We start from the raw sequence: 19,031 nt of genomic DNA on the forward strand, positions 1-19,031 counted from the left end.
CCTGTCTCGAGTCACAGAAAATTCGTATGATCTACAATCGCAACCCCAAACTACTTACCATCTACCACCTAATCATTGAAAATTAAAAGATTGCTCTGCGATTGGTAATTGCTAGCATTTGTGATTCACCACTCCGTCTTTACCTATATTTAACTATACTTTGTCAATTTCCCCCTGTTTGATACTTTTTAATTGTTTTACTTATCCAGGATGTCTGAAACGTTCAAGCTTCCCGATCATGACGAACTTCCCCAGCTAGTTCAAACTACTCTTTTTGATGTTGGAGCCAGAGTGTAAGTTTAATCCAATTTTTTACTTTTAAACGTTGAATTATCCAAAATGCTGATTGTTCTGCTATCTTTTTTTGTAAGAGACAGGGCTTAAAGGTCTAAGTACTTTTTTGAAAACTTATAATACAATTGTACTGCAGCACGGCATTTGATGATTTAACTCTTTTTTAGTCTTTTTGTATAATAACTAACAATCATTTAGTCGCAAAGGTACGTGAATCAAATTTAAAAAAAAAAAATGAGTGGATTTGTTTATTAATACCTTAATCAAAAATTTCTATAAAGCACTCTTTCTTCATGTTTATACTTTTAATGGAAAACTGTTTTTATAGAAACTACTTCCTTTCTACCTTTTTTCCTGTTTAGATGAAAGCAGTTTTTACTAACTTTAGCAGCTGTTCAAACTGGTTACAAATTTGACCAACAACTTTTCCCTTCTTACCACAAGGATCAAACTGATAGAAATGAGCTTCCTCAGCAAAAACATGATCCTAATCTTCGTCTCGATGATTTGAAGCAAGAATTGGCTGCTGATTCTATTTTCTGGGATACCGCCTCCACTCAAGAAATCGCCGATTCTTTTGCCAAGCCTGATTTTCTCAAGTCTCATTAAATGAATAAATGAGCAAGATAAAGCTTTCGATACTATTGGGTAATATGTATATTTTCAATAGCATAAATCTTTGTTATTGAGATGAACTATTACTCAAAACTATGAAATTGAATTGAAGATAAAGATTTACTTAATTTATTTCTTCGACTTTGCTTTCTAGTTTTTGCTTGCTTATTGTAGTATTGTTTACTCATGAATATGCGGACTCAGTACTAGTAAACTATACTTTTTAAATTATTTGTTTTGTGTTTCTTTTTTCTCGTCGCTCGCTCATCTGCTATAGTTTGTTCCTTTGAACATTTTCATAATAGTACCATTTTTATTTTCAAATTACGTTAAATGTGTTCAAATATTAAAAACTAAGTACCCTCTATGCAAAACCAAAATTCCTTGTCCGTATGCGTCTTACATTCACAAATATAATCAGCTTAAATGTTCCAGGTAAAAAAAAGGAAAATAAAACACCATTTGAATGTGTCGAAAGTTACTAAAAATCCAACTTCCATAGCTTCAGTATTTTTAAAGGTGGTATAAATAGTTAAGAAGAAAAAGTCATTATTTTTTTGTCACGAAAATCAAATTTTCCTCTTTTTTAAATTTTTATTTAGGTATCATGCTTTTTGGCAATAGTAAAGTACCGCCCACGAGCTTACCTGGCGCTGAGAAAGTAACAGGACGAAATCCCTTTTTGAACTGTTTTCTTTCTTTTCGTTTTTTTGCTAACACCGTACCACTCTCCCGGGCTTCGTTCTCAATTACTTTCTCTATATGTTTCTGTTTCTTCTTCATTCCTCTACGAGCAGCCATTGGCATTTTCTCGGTTTCCTTCTTACCGCCCAGTTGAGCAATGTGCTGCTGAACGACTTTGTGACGGATTTTTCCTTCAGCAACCAACTGAACTTGACCTGTCCTTGAGGTTGCCTCATGTAAAAGATGAGATTCTCGTAAAAGTTTTTGTAGTTCTAAATCGTTTTTTAGATTCTCGACTTCATCATCATCTGAACCATCATCATTTTGACGAGATCGTTTTCGCAATTTTTGTTCTTCTCTCTTCTTTGCTAGAATTTCTTCTTCATCTTCTAACTTGGGCATTTTTTTTAAAAAAGATACACGACCTACGGTCGCTGACAGAGTTGGCTTCTCAACTTCTTGATGGGAAACTCGTAGAATTTTGGACCCAAAAGACACATCTTCTTTATCCTCCATATCTGAAATAGCGTCTTCCTCCTCATTGCTGGTAGTTGGAGATTGTTCTTTTTCTGAAGCATCCGAATTGAAAGCAGTTTCAGAAGGCTTTGCTGAAACAGGTTGTAATCCTTCGATGTGTCCAAATTGATCTTCAAAATGCCTCTGTAAGGCTAATAAAGCATTCTCTGACATGTTTATTGTCAAAATTATAAAGAAGGTGATAGGAAGAATGAAATAAAAATTTATGGTGGAGTTTGTATTTGACAGCTTACTTCACTGGTGCTGTAACGTCTCAAAGTTGCTCACTTCAACTATTTTTTTATATAAGACATAGCAATTCTGTGATTGTTTCATTTCTTCTCTTTTTTGTTTTGCACGTTATTGGGAAATTTGAAGATATGGAAAAATCGCAGCACACTTTGTTTCGACCATGTATCGATATTCATCAAGGTCAAGTCAAACAAATTGTTGGAGGCACATTAGGAAATGACGCAGACGTGAAAACTAACTATGTATCATTAAAACCTAGCAGTTATTATGCTGAACTGTACAAATTGAATCACCTCGAAGGAGCACATGTTATTATGCTTGGGCCGAACTGCGAAGAAGCAGCTAAAACGGCTTTGCACACATGGCCTGGTATGTCGTGCATTTTTTTTTTGGATAAATAATTTTAATTATTTTACAACTTACAAATGAAGGTGCTCTTCAGATTGGTGGGGGGATTAATATTTCTAATGCACAAAACTGGCTACAAGAAGGTGCCTCAAAGGTAAATTTAAAATTAATTTACATGCTATGTTAAACGTTAATCTTCTTTTACATTAAGCAATCTCGGATGTGATTATTTGTATATTCATTTCTGAGTATGCAATATTGATTAAAAAATTGCAGCTAAAGCTGGTCATAAAAATACATGCTCATAAAAAGAGTTGTGTTCCAAAGGCATTAGTAAAGTTACAAAAAAAGAATGATGCGTAAAATGATTAACAATCAAATGAAAGTGTGAAGTTCCTAACTTTGTCTAGGTAATAGTAACTTCTTGGCTGTTCCCAGATGCCCAGTTTGATTTGGATAGACTGAAGGCTATATCTTCAAAAATTGGAAAAGACCGCTTGGTTGTGGATGTGAGGTAAGAAACCAATTCGCGAGCAAAGGAGGAAACTTCCAAGAGTATTATTAATAACAAAACTTACAGTTGTCGTCGAAAAGATAATAGGTGGTTCGCTGCCATCAATAAATGGCAAGTAATGACTGCTTTTGAACTAAATGAAGAAAACTTAGATTTACTGTCTCAGTATTGTTCGGAGTTTTTAATTCACGCTGCAGACGTTGAAGGTCTATGTAAGGGTATAGATGAGGACTTGGTAATTAAATTGGGAGAATGGGTCAAAATTCCTACCACTTACGCTGGAGGCGGTCGCAGTATAGAAGATTTGGATCTGGTAGATAAATTGAGTAAAGGAAAAGTTGATTTAACGATCGGAAGTGCTTTAGACATATTTGGCGGCGTCTTGGAGTTCACTCGAGTTGTCGCTTGGAATCGACGATTTACTCCATTGCCTCTCCAAGACTAAACATTTTTCCTTAAAATCAGTAGAATCCAAAGTCTTTCCTGCCATAGTTGATTCGATACTCTTACAGCAATCCAATTTGAATTGTGCATGACGACCCAACGCGGTATTTTTGGTAAAAGGAAGCCATACCAAAAGAGACCAAAGGATTAATGCAACCTTTTCTGTCCAACCACCACTTGTACTGAAAAACAAAGACATGAGGTAAAGAACGGTTGGAGGGACCCAGTCGTTTAGTCCAACCTTAGTTGTAGGATAATAGGTAATTGATTCCTGATGCCAGGCTTCTACTAGTTCATGGTTGAATGGTAAAAACTGCTGTAGTTTTCCATTAGCTACGACCATGAAAATGGTTAGTGGAAAATAACCGAGGAAAAATACAGCTGCCAAACATAGCAAGCGTAAGAATCGTTTTGAGGTTAGTTGAGAATCTCTCTGAAAAAATTGCTGCAGTTCTCTTTGTCGACGCCAGTAAAGCACGACGATTCGGGAAACGAAGAACAAGCCACCAAAAGACAACAGGCATGGAGGGATGTAAAAAAATAAAAGCGTGTACCACGTTTGGTAAAAAGAGCTGTAGCATCCATTCATGCATATTACCACATAACGGTTACTTTCCAAAGGAACCATCATTGCCATGATAATCAATGGCAGCAGGATGGATAAGCATACATGCCAAATCCAATTTTCATATCGTTTGAGAGGGTGGTCTCTGCGAATGACTGTATCAAGATACAGGACCAAAGTGAAGGCAGATGCAGGAATTCCAATACTTGAACATGTGACAATTCTAGATGTAATATCACACAATCCATAACCCATCCATCTAATTGTTTCTGCGTAGGGATTGCTCCAAATAGCAGACTCGACAACGTAGATGAGAGTTGTTAGGGTTAACCAAAATAAAAGCAAAAGGCAGGGAATGTTTCTCGCACGCAACTGCATGTATAAGATGGGGATAGACAAAACAAGGGCAAAGTAAGCATAAAATTGATAGAAAATCCCAATAGGCAACATGGTAAACTCAACGTATAAGTAACTAATAAATATGATATAAAAGAAAGTAAGATACAAAAATTAAATGGTACACAAAGACCTATATAGAATTTCAAAATATTAAAGAAGGTGAAAAAGAAAGCCGAAAGACGATGCGCAAACAAAAGAGTATAAATTCAGTGATGATGGTAGTCTTGATATTTGGATAGAGCAAAAATTGGAATTGTATATGCCAAGATTTTCCTAAGATTGCCAAAGTCGTGTACAATTTGAACTTCAATATTGTTCCAAAATAAAAGTAATAGACACGGAAAATGTATTATTTAAAAATACAGGACAGGAAACGAAAAGGTTAAAGCTATTGGAAACACCTTTGATCGCTCGCCAGATATCCCGCGCGAAGCTTGAAAACTTGAAAACAACTTGCGAAAACAGAGCACGGTTCGTAATTAAATGAGTAAGAAAAATTACTGTTGAGTATAGAACCTTGTTTGTATTTATTTGGCATATTGAAGAAGGGCAGTAGGCTCTTTATATACCTACCGTGAGAAGCCTCAGCATAGAGATCCATTTTCGGTCGGTCAAAGAGTTCAGCCCATTTGATTATCTAAAGCATAGTATTCCAATTTGAGGCATCAAAAGCGAATTCTTTATCTTTAATAAATCCATAGAATATCTTTTTGATGGGTAATCTGCGAAGTAAATACGTAAAGAAATTTTGGTGTTTAACGACTGTTTGACTTCATATATCGCGGTCGTTTATATTAATTGATGAGCGCATTGCAAAGAAAATTTCTTTTTAGATTTTGTACTCGTGAACAATTGTGCTGATGCGCTGAAGTTTTACTTTATAAATCGCAGCCTATATACGAGAGTTTGGTTTGAATTGCACTCGGTATATTATGGAATTGGTACACTAGCCGTTAGTCATATCTTCCTTTATATATAATTTATAAAAATACTCTTTCCTGTAATCTAATTCCATCCTTTACTTCTCTAAACCCGAAAACGAAATCAGTAAACATTAACGCGTACACATTTACGCGTAAGTCAATTCTTTCCAAATAGCTGGAGTATTGATCCAGATCAATTTTTTTTAACTGGTTTGTTTGTTAAAAATTTCAAGTAGAAAATAAAACAAGTTACTCACATTAACGAGCTTATATTTTGTTAACAATAGCACTAGGTAACTTCTTACACGTATTAGTACTGGTAATACTTATCCTATAAAGTTACGACTTAAATAGCGCTATTATTAAACAATATACTCAACCATGCTAACGAATAACTTGGGTATTTAATTAATTATAATTCTGCGAAGTAAAACATGTAAGCCATATTTGTATGTTTGTATTTCTTTTAGTACAAGAAAAGAAGAGAGCAATCAATGTTATATAAAATAAAAGCAATAAAATGTAAGAGCAATAAAAGTAAGCAATTCTCGTTGATCCGTGTGCAAGTTTTATATACCAATATGTTCATTATCTCAACCCAGAGAACCAACATGAGCAAGACAATAGCATCTGTTTTCCTCATCATTTATCAGAAAATGTTGCACGGCTATAACCTGATGCTGATGTTTCGTATATCACAATAGGCATATCAATCAAACGTCTGAAGCAAAGGTGTTATAAATCGTGTTTGTATCCTTTGAGAAAAGGACATCAAAAGGAATTCGCGATTTTCTCTTAAACTTTAATACAGTGCTTATCATTGATTTTAACTACATAATAATAGAGTTTCATTTCATTCTATAATGAGATAACTATAGTAGGTTACGAAAAAAAAAGTAGCCAAATTAAATCTGATGAAGTGAATATTGGCATAAAAAGAAGGAAAAAATCGGTAACAACTCTTCCTAACTTTTTTTTCTAAAATCAACGGATAAATGATATCAAAGCGGCAAAACGTTAGGCTCCAATATAAATGTCAAAAGGTGTAAGAAACAAAAAAGAAAGATTTTTTTAGGAAACTTTGCAGAACTTATATATCCTTTGAAAAGAAAAAATCTTCAATCATATATAGTTAATAAATCTTCCTTTTCAACAAAAGGTTATCTTGTAAGTGAGCAGCGTGCATGCTTTTTTCGAAACAGAGATATGCTGAATACAAGGGAAGAAAAAATATAACATGATTCGGATAAATTGTCTTTTAGCAAGTTGAGAAAAAATAGTATATAAATTACCAAGAAACCAGTAACTTGTAAATCTAACAAAATGAGAATTTGCTTAGGAATAACAGTTTCGGGATTTTCATAAAATTAATTAGAAGCATTTTAAATTAGCAAACGACCTGTGAACTCAAATAAGTCCACTCTCTTTTGCGAGGGAATAAAACAAAGATGCTTTATTTTCCAGCAGCTTTTTCGTTGAATCAAATTCGACTACCTTACCATGATCCAATACTAATATACGATTCGAATCCATCACAGTATTAATACGGTGAGCAATGGTCAAAATGGTACGATCGTTAAAGCGTTCACGAATTGTGCGTTGCACAATAGCATCTGTTTCAACATCAACAGCTGCAGTAGCTTCATCTAATAATAATACGCGTGTGGGTGTCAATAATGCCCTTGTCAAGCACATCAGCTGGCGTTGGCCTGACGAAAGATTGGCTCCTCCTTCTGTAACACGGGAATACAACCCGCCGTCAAGAGTCTGGATGAATTGTTTTAAGGAAGCAGCTTCGAGAGCATGCCAAATCTCTTCATCGGTAGCATTAGCATTAGGATCGAGATTCTCACGAATTGTACCTTCGAAAGCTTGATTTTCTTGTGGGATAATAGCAAGTCTGGAGCGTAAATCGTGTAATCCAATCGAAGTAATATTGATATCATCCAATTGTATGTCTCCTGATGTTGGCTCAATTAATCTAAACAATGCAAGCGTCAAAGTCGACTTTCCTGCTCCTGTACGACCGACAATACCAATCTTTTCTTGTGGTTTAATGTTAACACTTATATCGTTTAGGACTAGTGGAAGATTTTCACGATATCTGACACTGTAGTGATCAAATTTAATTGCACCATGGGAAGGCCATCCTTCTGGAGGACGATGATCTGGAATAATGGAGGGTGCCTCACTTGGAAGACCAATGTATTCCAGCATTCGTTCGACTGAAACAATGTTTGTTTCTACATCAACAGACTGTCTTACGACAAAGGTTAAACTTTGGGTAATCTGTACGGCATAAGACAACGAAAGACCCACTAAACCAGAATTAGGATTTCCACGGACTGCGGAGAGAACTCCAAAAAATGCAGATGAAAATACCACCAAAGCGCCTATTGCTTCAACACGAATTGCCTGCCATCTATTTGAACTGAAGTACAAGAACCAAATTCGGTGATTGGTATCAACACGAATATCGTTCTCCGAGATAAATGTATCTTCCATGTCATAAGCACGAATAGTTGACAACCCACCCAAAGACTCTTGGAAATGAGCATATAAAGGACTGCGAGTAACGCTATCAAGCCTTTTTAGCTCTCGAGAAGTTTGAGTATAATAAACTTGATTGTAACGATACAGAAAGAATAATGGAACAATTAGGATCATAAACATAGGAGAAGAATAGCAAATAACTGCTAGTACGAAAACTATTTGAAAGAGATTTCTGAAGAAAAACATAAAAACTCTAGAAATAACTTCGTCCACACGGTAAACATCGCTGGAAAATCGGTTTAATATTCGACCAGTTGGCGTGGTTTCAAAAAAGCTCATGGGAGCACGCAAAACCGCCTTTACCATTGAATCATGTAGATAACGACAGCTTTTAATAGCACAAAACACGGTAATGGTTAAGCTGCTAAGAGAAATCAATGCACAAGAAAGAAGACCAAACAATGTGTATATACCCAAGTAAAAGTATGGTTTAGGATTATAACCTAATTGTGTATTTACCTCACTCCAATGTTTAAGCCAAACATTAGTACCAACATTCATACCAATACCACCAATAATGAAAAGGAAATACAAGAAGATTAAAAACAAAGAGCACGCTTTAAAGTACGTCCAGTATACTTTCCACTTTACCTTACCACGTTCCATTTTCTCAGCAGCTTGTCCAGTAGCTTTGACATTGTCCTCGTCGGTTAACCTTTTACGGATCCTACCTGTTCCTTTTATGGTGGCCTTTGGATAATTGCTAACTGTGTCAGAAGAACGGCTAGCTGAACTCGTGACATCGGTAGAAGAAGTAATTACAGATTGAGAACGGGAGAGAGGAGTATCGGCTCCAGTAGATGATGCGGTATCCTTCTTGCTAAATTCCGAAAGTAATTGAAACAATTGGGAGTCTGGCGAAGAAGATAATTGAGTGAAGCTTCCACTCTCTATTATTTTACCATTTCTTAACATATAAATCATGCTGGCTTCTTTTAAAACGGTTAAGGAGTTAGTTGAAAGAATAACGCATCGTGATCTGAGTAAACCTTTTGAACCTAAAAGATTCCTAACTAAATCTCTATTAACATGCTGGTCAACAGCAGATAAAATGTCATCAAGAAGATAAATATCTGAGCGAGAATAAACAGCACGAGCAAGAGAAATACGTGCCTTCTGACCTCCAGATAAAGATATACCTTTCTCGCCAACTTCCGTTTGATCTCCATCAGCAAGTATCTCAAAATCACGCAACAAACAACAAGCACGAATGGTTTTTTCATAAAACTCAGGATCCAGTTCAAGGCCAAAGAGGATATTCTCCTGAATAGTAGCATTCAAAATCCAGGGTTGCTGAGCTGCATACGCGATGGAACCACAGCGGAACACGGAGCCAGAATGCTTCTGCATGTTGCCCAAACAAGCTTCAAGCAAAGATGATTTACCCATTCCAACTTTACCAACTATGCAACATAGCTCACCCCTTCTAGCCACAAAATCAATATCACGTAAAGTAGGTTCTGCGGCATTTTGTCCAGGACCGGACCAACTAAATGTACCCTTTTTAATTTCTAAACAAACTCCGGATGGTTCTTTGTTAGCTGGGTAGCGTTGAACAGCGTTGGAGTCCAATTCACCTGCAGTGAGAAACCCATAGATACGAGAAATAGCAACAGATGCCTCTAAAACTGAACTGACAACAATAGGCAACATGGTTAACGGAAATTGTAACAAATTGAAAAGACTCAAACAAGCAAAGACTATATCAACTGAAAGCACACGTGTCTTTCCATACAGAACAATGAAAGTACCAAACGTTGCGGCTGATACAAGAATAGGAGCAAAAAGCCAGGTAAAGTTGCCAATAGTGTTGACAATTCCAATCTTTTTCAACATGCGCAATTCTCTGGTATTCCTTAACTGCAGCAATTTTTGAAGGAATATGTTTTCCCAAGCATACAACTTAATGCTGCGAATATTGTTAATAATTTCAGTCATAAACTGAGAACGTGCGTCTTTATTTTTCATTTGTCTATTTTGAAACCTTTTAAAGATACTTGCAATCACAACATTACAAGGAAATAGTAAGAATGTCACAAAAGCCCCAGAGAGCGCACCGTATCCTACAAGATGGTACAAATTTGTGAGAGCTAGTACAATTTGGAAAGGACCCGATACAATAACAAACAAAAACATAGTTAAATCACAAACTTTTTGAGTGTCGACAGACATGTAATTTACGATATCTCCAACAGATCGACTTTGACGAGCCGCACTTGAGAGACGTAAGGATTTGCGATAGATAGCAGTAATCAATTCGGACCTCCATCTCATGCCAAGTACCATGCCAAGTTGGAAATATTGTTGTAACAATGCGGTTTGTACGACGTTGGTTAAAAACATAGCGATTGCAAGACTGAAACCTACTTGAGGAGGTTGTGGATGCTCAGAAGAATAGGAGCTAACAAAAATAACAATCTTCCTAATTAAATTTGGCTGAATAAACGCTACAACGTCTTGCACCAACTTCAAAACGATAATAACAACGGTAAGCTTCCAATGGTTTAAAAACAAAACACCCCACATGTAAAGACTACTTTTTTTCTTTTTTGCATGGGAAATCCAATTCTTTTCAAAAACAATAGTCAGATTGCTGGAACGTTCGGCAGGAGGAAGAGACCAAGCATCTGATTCAGTAAGATAATTTCTGTAACCAAACTTCATAAGAGGGCTAAGCCAACCAAATGATATCCTTGAAAAAATGTTGGCATAGGTAAACCGAGATGGTCTTAATCCAGTCTCTTCCAACTCAGCTGCATCATCGGGATACCAAACTCGGTTGGCAGGAGGCACGTAGATTTCAGCTAGAAGGCATACCAATGAGCAAAAAAAAGTAATGGAGGGAACTACGTTAAGCATAGGGAACATTGTATAATTAGGACGAAGTAATAAAACCAGAGCCGAGGCTAAAAACTTAAAAAGCCAAAACATCAACAAAGAGGCCATAGGTATTCGCAACGTAGGCTGCTCCACAACATGCAAAAACAAAGCAAGAAAATAAGTTATAATGCTTAATACATTCCATACACTTTCATTCGTTTTATAACAGTCATAAATATGGGTGAAAAGGAGAACCATAATAACTAAAGACTTCAGCCATATTGTCCAAAATCTTCGAAAATGAAAATAATGAGACCTTTTTCTAACCTCATAGAAGTACTGCAGACATCCACTGATAAGAAGGTAAATGTTTGGAGCAAGCCAAGTTGCCGATAGAAATGTGAATCCTTTGTAAGCAGAATTCATCCAATTTCCACCTACAAAAGGATCTAAATCCTGTTCAAGAACCATTTTGATAATACAGTATTAAACTGATTCAAATTCCCTGAAACAGTTATTTCCTGCGAATGTAACAAAACCTGAAGAGTGTTGGCTGAAGATAAGTGGCTTACAAAGTATAAATTTGTGGTGGTATGAATGAACATGTTCGTAATACATTTCGATTCAGTAACTAACAACAAAATATTACTAAATTTTTATGAGCAACTAGATATATTAATGGAATCCCTTAATATATTTTAATCTATCTAATGAGTTTATAATTTCATCGTTGAATTGACTAACCTTTCACAAAACGAATCTACATATTAAATATGGTTTTGACAGTTATGATTTTTAATCTAATGATATTCACTGTAAACAAATGTTTCTTAAACCTTTAAAAACAAGTTTTACAGTCATGGTAACTTCAAAGCAATTTCTAATCAGATTAAATTCAGATTCTAAATTACTATGCAATGTAAGTTGAAAATAAAATATGTATATAAGTTAAAAGTATTGTAAACCATATAGTTAGACTATAAACGTGGACCTCAAGGGAAAGTAGGATCAAAGTAAATGGAAATATATAAAAAAATGCAAAAAATGATAGGGAAATAATTGCATTAGAAAAGGAGAGTTATTTTACGATTCACTATTCTCTTCTACATCAAGTTCTGAATCAAAACTCCTAGCAGCTTGCTTCCAAAGCTCAACACTGCGCCATGCACGTTCGCATTCCGATTTTAACCGTGCGTTCTCCCTAGCTAGTTCTTGAATAGTATGATCAGCAACAAGTTTCTCCAAATTTGATTTTTCACGACACATTTCCTCCATTTCTTTAAGGGATCGAATATATTGAGCAGTCCTTTGAAGGATACTACCTTTATTTTTCTCACATCCAGGAACGATGTTCGCCAACTCTTTAATTCCCTCACTTATGGCTTCTCTTCTTCTACGCTCTACTTCTTTGTGACTTAATCTTTTAGCTTTATACCATTCCTCGCTTCCAACACATGGTTTTTCCATAGTCGTATTACCACTAGAAGCTACCGTTGAAGTCGTGGAATTTTTATGGGCTGTATTTTTCTTGGGAAAATCAATCTTTTCAGAGGGATAAGGATTATAACTAACGGCATGAGCATAAAAATCGTTATAAACTATGTCATTAGTAAAACCTGTGAGTTGTTCGACTTGTCCTGGTCCTGATAAAGGAGGAAGCAGATGATTTATGGACATATCTCTTTGCATTTTCTAGCCGAATTTATTATCTCATAAAACAAAGAAAATTTCTATAATAGAAATGAATTTTTTACAAGCATGAAGATAATGTAATGATTGAAGTGTTACCGCTGATGAATCCAGCCAATGTATTTGAACACTTTCGTAGTAAACCAGCAATGTAATGATAAGGGAGAATGAACAGTCTAGTAAAGAGATGAAAACACAAGGTAGTTTATGAGTACATATAGTAGCTTGACAAGAGTATCTTGATAAATGGGATTCTAAGGATAAATAGATAAAAGGTTTCTGAAGACTGGAAGTTTAAAAAAATTCCAAAACGTTAGATATGTAAAACAGGAATAAAAAAAATAAATATAGAATAAACGATGATTGTGCTTAAAGGCTGTCCAAAATTAAAGCGTTGATTTTCGCATCAACTCAAATTAAAAAAATTAAAACGAACTGCTATCAGTCGCAAAGGGTGAAACAGGTGTTCAATTAGTTCAAAGAACTTTTTCCTGTTCTTTCTAATGGAATGTTTAAAAATAATGTTGCAAAATGATAGTGGTAATCAAAGGCACTTCACGGATCCCTAACATTGACAAGCGTGATAAAATATTGCACTCTTAATTACCAAACTTAAAAGAAGAGTAGCAAATGTATTTTAAAAAGCACTTAAATGTTCAAATAGCTCAAAAAAGCAATTCACATCAAACTTTTAACATGAAGCGAGGTTCATTGTTGATAAAACACGTCTGTAAACCGCGTTGATATTACTAAGTAGAATCACTTAAGGAAGGGCTACGCTGCCCTCGTTTAATTAAAAACAACGCATTTACCAAACCTACTTTATTTTTATTTAGTGTCAGCTACGCAGTTTGATATCTATTTAACGATATGCAAAACTGCGTTGAGTTTTCCTTCTGACTACTATATTGCAACACACAGGTAATATTTGTAGCATCTGAGTTAGGTATTCTATTATGTAGGTTATATTTGTTATCTATCACTAATGTAATTTATAACTGAACCTCGTTTCTCATTTCATCTATGTCCCTTTATAGTATTCAGATAATATAGAACTTTAGATTATCACTAAGATCAGCCTCAATATAGTACCATTTATGGTACTATATATAATTAGTACGTGTGATATACAGTGATACACAACGTATAACATAATGTAGTGTAGTAATTTTACTACATTACATTTAAATGCGATGAGTTTTATTGTAACTATAAAGCCGTATGCATGAAGTATGAGAAGTACAGATGTAATAAATAATGTTGTAGAAAGAGAAATGTTAACTAATCGTTGCTTACTTAGCTTAATTTGTCGTACCAGCTCCATTCTATGATTTAATATTGCTTGTCATATGTTTGTTGCAAACGGCATATGAATATCCTAAAATCTAATAACTGTTAGCAATAGCAGACTACACTGTACTGCATCACTACATCGCACGTTATAAATTTACCTATTCACTGTAACTAAGAGATGATGTTGATAATGGATTTGCGAGCCGAAAGATAACTAATTACAAATTATAAAAGGTACCCAATTGGTTTCCCTTCTTCCTTTCAGATATTTCAATCATAATTTATAATAGCATATTCCTTTGGATGAACTACAATTGAACTGTTCATACTACCTTACATAACGAAAATAGAAGATCGCAAGAAACTTAACGGTGTTCTAACGGAAAGATAAACTAGGTTACGAAAGTGAACACTTCATAACTTAGTACGAAGTGTAAAATAAGTCGATAAAAAAGCATTGCTCCAGCAGTGACTCGAACACTGGGCCTCTTGCTTACTAGGCAAGCGCTCTACCACTGAGCTACAAGAGCTATTGTTAAGTCGATTCTTTTAGTTTAACTTGTTACAACTAAACGTCCTAAAATGATAAGTTATTAAAGGAAAGATGTGTTAAAACGAACAGTCAAAAATAGTAAAAAGCGGCAAACAGTAGGTAACCAAATTTTTAAAAAACCAATTCTCTGTATTAGCAAAGGAATATATTATCAAAACGTATTACATATTTAGCAAAGCAACCGTTTTATTTTCCTGATGCAACACAAAACAATTTACTAAATTTAATATGACTATACGTTATATTTTTTTGCGTGTAGAAGTTTCAATACCATTATTGCAATCATACATGAATGAAGCGAATACACAATCAAGGAACATAAAAAAGAGTTTTCGCTTACTTTCGATTCGTATCCCAGGCAAAACTGCTTTTGCTAATGGAGTTCATTAAGGTATGATGCCAGTCGCTTCTTTGCACTACGCAAATGTATATATGTAGATCAGACAAATTGTATATCAGTCCTTAAACGAATAAGAAGTAAAAAATCATGTTGAACCGTTTAAGAAACAAAACTTATTGTACTATTTCAACCGTTCTTGAACACGTCTGTTTTAATATATAAAACCATAAAAATCCGTGACCTTTTCATATAATAATACGCTTAACGCAATATAATCTTAACTTCATGAACAAAAAAACATGCTACTCTACATAGAATCTATCTAAACGATCATTCTTTTGATTTCCATAAGTTTTCTTTTTCTCTGAATACACAGTATTAAAAAAATATTATTGTTGATTTAATGTATAGAGTGAAAGAAACCTTTGTAAGCGGAAACATGCGATGATGCTTGCGTTACCATAAGCAATCCCTGTTGTTTATTTTACCATCCTATTGTTTACCGAATACTGCTCGATTCTTGGAAGCATTAGTTGTGGACTTAAAAAAAATTTAAAACGAGCTCTCCCTCACCTTTGTCTAATATCAAAAGGTGACAGCGCCATTTGTTCAATTTCATTTATCAAAAGCGATGTAACTTAATATGTCTTCATGTCCGTAAAACGACAAAAAAATTTGGATACAATAGCATACTTGACTTATATTAAAGAAAACCTTAGTGACCCTTAGAAAACGTTTTGCAAGCAATTTGCTATACATTTTTTATCTTTTTCATAAGCTTTGCGATCAGGTAACAACAGATTGTTACCTTCCATTACCTTCATGACCTATTAGTGCGTGCGGCGTCAAGAATCGATTCCATTACCCAACGTCTTCAACGAATTCTTCCTTTGGAGTGTTTCCAAGTTTTTTTAGCATTATCTTCTGTATAAAGGAGTTCATGCAAGAAAAAGAAAGTAAGGAATTGAGGTTCGCTGCAATTATCGTTAACAAAGAGAGAATTAGTAAACTAGCCTTTTTCGGCTAAACTGGATTATCTTGCTTTTTGAAGGCGTATGCAAATTTGGTTTACTCTTCACATTTCAGATTTTCTCTTCCCTGTGCCTACTCTCATTTGCTGCAAGTGACTTTTATAGCTGGGGTTGGAACAGGAGTCGGTAGTGTCAAATTTATTAGTCTTGAATTCTAACATCGTTGTTGTTGTCTCGTTTTTTTGGCCATATTTAAATCATAGTCCTTGATTAATTTTTTTTTCTCTTTCTTTATCATTGGATCACTGTTTACCATAAACCGATCCATCATTTCCTTCCAAACACCATATATTTTATAGATATATTATCCTTGTTTTATTGTTATTTAGCCTTTAGAAAAATCGTATTCTACGTGTTGGATATTATCCGAACAGTCAAATTTTCGCGTTTTAATTATGGAAGACTTAGATACTAAGATCAAAACGTTAAAAAATATGGGCGTTTCGGAATCCGATGCCAAGGATTCTTTAGAACGCTGTGGTTATGATGTTGAAAGTGCTGCGGAATTCATTTTCAGTGGTCAGTTAGAAAAGAGCCGACTCGTTCCCATTATGTCTAGCACATCTATTGCTTCTTCATTACCAAGCTACCAAGATACATTCTTTCTTCCTTCCCCTCGCAAGCGTAGAAGGTTACCTGGGCGCATTGGAACAGTTCTAAAACCCAGCGCTTTGTTTCCTGCAATTGCTCCCTTCCTTTTTGTTGTTTTTGAGATACCCGTTGCCCTCAACACGTTTGTGCACGCAACTTGTAAAGGTTTACTATTTGCAGAAGACAACGCTTCTTTTCACAGACCGTTTACAGATGTTTCTGCGCATTTATCTTCCTCCTCTCTTTCCAAATACAACCATCATTCAAACCATCGACTGGCTTCCCCCGGATGGTGGTATGGAGAAGACTCTTGCATTTCTCAGTCTTTAGATCCTAGATCTGTTATGCAAGTGCAAACAATTCGTGCCTTTGAGTTTCTCTTCTCCAGTCATCGCCTTTACTTGGATACTGTACATATTACCGCTGCACTATCTCAAGTTTTAGCCGGACTTGGTAATACCAATACATCAATGTCCGATGGTGACTGTATTGCAGCTTTTCTATCTTCATATTTTTCTCCTCCTAATGCTGAATTTGATTCTACATTTTGTAGCACTCTCTCATCTTTGACAAATTCCGAAAAACCCACATACATTTTTAACTTTAAGCCCAATTCAACTCCCGACTTACGTTTGAGTATAGAATCTTGCTTGGATTTATTGCTTCATCCTCCTTCTTCAGCTCAAAAAAATTGGAGTTGGATAAAACATGTTGGAAAAGTCTTTTGCTGTTCACTTCCAGGAAATAATGCATCCGGTACACCTCGATTCTTGCTAACACCAAAGATTGATTTAAGTAAATGTATCATAGAAAATCGTGATGAGATGTTACGAAGATACCAATTAGAGACTGTTTACCGCAAAACTTTATTAGAGTGGGAGGATTTGTATAAGCGTTTGACTGGCGTTACACTTACTGATAAAGACATTGGTGAACTCTTGACTGATGGACAGCAATTTCTTGAAAAAAGAAATCCTGCGTTGTCTAGTCATTTACAGCTGTTAAAAGAGACCTTACAAACCAAAATTAGCACACTTATATCAAATACAAATGCTACTCAGCATAAACTCTCCACTTTATATCGAGGTATGCAAAATAAATGTACGCGACGCCTCCTTGCCGTTATTATCGAACCATCGATAATATACATTTGTCTCAAAAACAGTGCAGTTCAGTCAAATCGAAATGTTTCGCCGTCTGCTAATCATAACGAACAATGGTACTTAGTTCGCTTCACCACAAGCGCAACGATATCCCAGGATAGTCCGCCATGCATTGTAGAACCTGTTACTTTTGAAGAAGTTGATTTAGAGTTTGAGAAACATATATCCTACCATAACCGTCTTTTGATATACGTTGATGATGACTGCGAAGCTTCTACTCGTACTGTCATACCCACTTCTGTCAAAAATTTTATTGCAGAAGACAATGAATATTTTGATGATGAGTTAGCAGGTATAATTCATTCACCGACTGTAAGCACAAGGAGCAGCCGCAGCAGCGATGTTTCCGAATACGACCTTGAGGATCAAGGGGGCTTACAGTTAACTGTGCCCCATATCAATACAGATGTACAATGTCACCGATCCCGAAACAGTGCTTGCGAATTTCCGGAAAGTATGCATGTGGAACATAGCGGTTAAAAGGACGATCATTACATGACAGCATTTTTCGGCTGTTTTGTTCGCAAAAATTTATACCAATGCTTTTATGATTTCCTTTCTCTAATGTAACTCGTTTCCTTGTATTATTCGTTGTCTGTTTGATGGAATCACATTCAAAAATTTTGTCAAAAATAACTAAATATATTAATGTCTATTTAGATGCATGTGTAGAATTATAGTTAATGTTATGCGAAAATAAAATAAAATAAATGAAATGAAGTCAAGTAGTGAATGATAATCTTTGTGATAAAACCAAAATATCGCAAAAGCATAAAGACCAAACAATGTGCCAGATATATATTAACATAAAGGGGTCGGTAAGTAGCAGACATAGAAATTCAAATGTAAGCAGGAAGGTTATTGTAATATTATTAAACCCAAGTAAACCAAAGAAAGAAAAAACAAAACAAATATTTGAGTCAGATAAAAATTGCAAGAAGTGTATGATATTATTGGAGCATGAAACACTTCATCAAGATTTGGTTATAAGAAGAACAGCAAAATACACAATGGCCATCTGGAATCTCTTCGTTTCTATTCTTTTTCTGTCTGGACGCTTTGTAGTGTATTTTGCAAAGACATTACAGGTGGTTTTCTTTTCATGTAGTACTTCTTCTTATGGGCTTGTAATTTCGCAGTACAGGGACTCATTAAACTATCAGTAGGACTAGCAACATTCAATGCATGCTTAGGAAGTTCATGCTTCTGCAACACCTGTTGACGGAGTGTTGCACTTTCCTGATGCAATGGCTGAATTGTGGTTTCAACACTCGACTTAGCGATTGAGTCAGCTTGAGTTTCTGACATTGGAAGTTTCAAAAATTACCAAATGTTGCTAAAATTGGAATATACCAAAATAGTTATGTGTTTTGGAGACTATCAGGTGCAGTTGTCTGCTAGACAATATATCCATAACAAAGTTGTCATGGCAACTCGTCTAAAT

The 19,031-nt window shown here is 35.3% G+C and overlaps 8 protein-coding genes, 7 long non-coding RNA genes and 1 other non-coding gene across 16 annotated transcripts, besides 1 other annotated feature; 10 read left to right on the top strand and 6 right to left on the bottom strand.

The window, feature by feature from the left end:
- The first annotated feature begins 59 nt into the window (after positions 1 to 59).
- Positions 60 to 1,401, top strand: spd2 (ribonucleotide reductase (RNR) inhibitor family). Its single transcript, NM_001356083.2, has 3 exons — positions 60 to 293; positions 493 to 500; positions 686 to 1,401. Exons 1-3 carry the CDS (start codon positions 211 to 213, stop codon positions 901 to 903), a joined length of 309 nt encoding a protein of 102 aa, NP_001343112.1. The 5' UTR covers positions 60 to 210; the 3' UTR covers positions 904 to 1,401.
- On the bottom strand, positions 1,168 to 2,356 carry faf1 (rRNA processing protein Faf1). Its single transcript, NM_001019368.3, has one exon. It carries the CDS (start codon positions 2,281 to 2,283, stop codon positions 1,504 to 1,506), a length of 780 nt encoding a protein of 259 aa, NP_593940.1. The 5' UTR covers positions 2,284 to 2,356; the 3' UTR covers positions 1,168 to 1,503.
- A 44-nt stretch (positions 2,357 to 2,400) lies between these two features.
- his6 (1-(5-phosphoribosyl)-5-[(5-phosphoribosylamino)methylideneamino] imidazole-4-carboxamide isomerase) lies at positions 2,401 to 4,679 on the top strand. The gene is made up of 4 exons (NM_001019369.3): positions 2,401 to 2,730; positions 2,793 to 2,863; positions 3,120 to 3,223; positions 3,290 to 4,679. Exons 1-4 carry the CDS (start codon positions 2,490 to 2,492, stop codon positions 3,666 to 3,668), a joined length of 795 nt encoding a protein of 264 aa, NP_593941.1. The 5' UTR covers positions 2,401 to 2,489; the 3' UTR covers positions 3,669 to 4,679.
- On the bottom strand, positions 2,925 to 4,682 carry map3 (pheromone M-factor receptor Map3; the record flags this gene model as incomplete). The annotated part of the gene is made up of 1 exon (NM_001356084.2): positions 2,925 to 4,682. The coding sequence occupies one exon, from the start codon at positions 4,680 to 4,682 to the stop codon at positions 3,585 to 3,587; it is 1,098 nt and encodes a 365-aa protein (NP_001342813.1). The 3' UTR covers positions 2,925 to 3,584.
- Positions 4,683 to 4,762: 80 nt separating this feature from the next.
- On the top strand, positions 4,763 to 5,697 carry SPOM_SPNCRNA.3278. The gene has a single exon (NR_192645.1). It is a non-coding gene; the product is annotated as a non-coding RNA (long non-coding RNA).
- A 443-nt stretch (positions 5,698 to 6,140) lies between these two features.
- SPOM_SPNCRNA.3279 lies at positions 6,141 to 6,349 on the top strand. Its single transcript, NR_192646.1, has one exon. It is a non-coding gene; the product is annotated as a non-coding RNA (long non-coding RNA).
- A 465-nt stretch (positions 6,350 to 6,814) lies between these two features.
- Positions 6,815 to 11,482, bottom strand: abc2 (vacuolar phytochelatin and glutathione S-conjugate ABC family transmembrane transporter Abc2). Its single transcript, NM_001019371.4, has one exon. It carries the CDS (start codon positions 11,396 to 11,398, stop codon positions 6,962 to 6,964), a length of 4,437 nt encoding a protein of 1,478 aa, NP_593943.3. The 5' UTR covers positions 11,399 to 11,482; the 3' UTR covers positions 6,815 to 6,961.
- Positions 7,846 to 8,442, top strand: SPOM_SPNCRNA.3280. The gene has a single exon (NR_192647.1). It is a non-coding gene; the product is annotated as a non-coding RNA (long non-coding RNA).
- SPOM_SPNCRNA.3281 lies at positions 10,414 to 11,698 on the top strand. The gene has a single exon (NR_192648.1). It is a non-coding gene; the product is annotated as a non-coding RNA (long non-coding RNA).
- A 74-nt stretch (positions 11,699 to 11,772) lies between these two features.
- SPOM_SPAC3F10.12C (transcription factor) lies at positions 11,773 to 13,332 on the bottom strand. The gene has a single exon (NM_001019372.3). It carries the CDS (start codon positions 12,614 to 12,616, stop codon positions 12,011 to 12,013), a length of 606 nt encoding a protein of 201 aa, NP_593944.1. The 5' UTR covers positions 12,617 to 13,332; the 3' UTR covers positions 11,773 to 12,010.
- On the top strand, positions 12,208 to 12,601 carry SPOM_SPNCRNA.3282. The gene has a single exon (NR_192649.1). It is a non-coding gene; the product is annotated as a non-coding RNA (long non-coding RNA).
- Positions 13,333 to 13,452: 120 nt separating the features above from the next.
- Positions 13,453 to 13,785: an LONG TERMINAL REPEAT.
- Positions 13,786 to 13,871: 86 nt separating this feature from the next.
- On the top strand, positions 13,872 to 14,424 carry SPOM_SPNCRNA.3283. Its single transcript, NR_192650.1, has one exon. It is a non-coding gene; the product is annotated as a non-coding RNA (long non-coding RNA).
- On the bottom strand, positions 14,368 to 14,439 carry SPOM_SPATRNATHR.03. The gene has a single exon. It is a non-coding gene; the product is annotated as a tRNA-Thr (tRNA).
- Positions 14,440 to 15,164: 725 nt separating this feature from the next.
- Positions 15,165 to 18,966, bottom strand: spo12 (Spo12 family nuclear protein). Its single transcript, NM_001019374.3, has one exon. It carries the CDS (start codon positions 18,893 to 18,895, stop codon positions 18,623 to 18,625), a length of 273 nt encoding a protein of 90 aa, NP_593947.1. The 5' UTR covers positions 18,896 to 18,966; the 3' UTR covers positions 15,165 to 18,622.
- SPOM_SPNCRNA.3284 lies at positions 15,189 to 15,528 on the top strand. The gene has a single exon (NR_192651.1). It is a non-coding gene; the product is annotated as a non-coding RNA (long non-coding RNA).
- On the top strand, positions 15,663 to 18,318 carry ucp6 (UBA domain protein Ucp6). Its single transcript, NM_001019373.3, has one exon. It carries the CDS (start codon positions 16,229 to 16,231, stop codon positions 18,065 to 18,067), a length of 1,839 nt encoding a protein of 612 aa, NP_593945.1. The 5' UTR covers positions 15,663 to 16,228; the 3' UTR covers positions 18,068 to 18,318.
- Positions 18,967 to 19,031: the final 65 nt, after the last annotated feature.

Source organism: Schizosaccharomyces pombe, assembly GCF_000002945.2.
Source record: "Schizosaccharomyces pombe strain 972h- genome assembly, chromosome: I".
Lineage (NCBI taxonomy): Eukaryota > Fungi > Ascomycota > Schizosaccharomycetes > Schizosaccharomycetales > Schizosaccharomycetaceae > Schizosaccharomyces > Schizosaccharomyces pombe.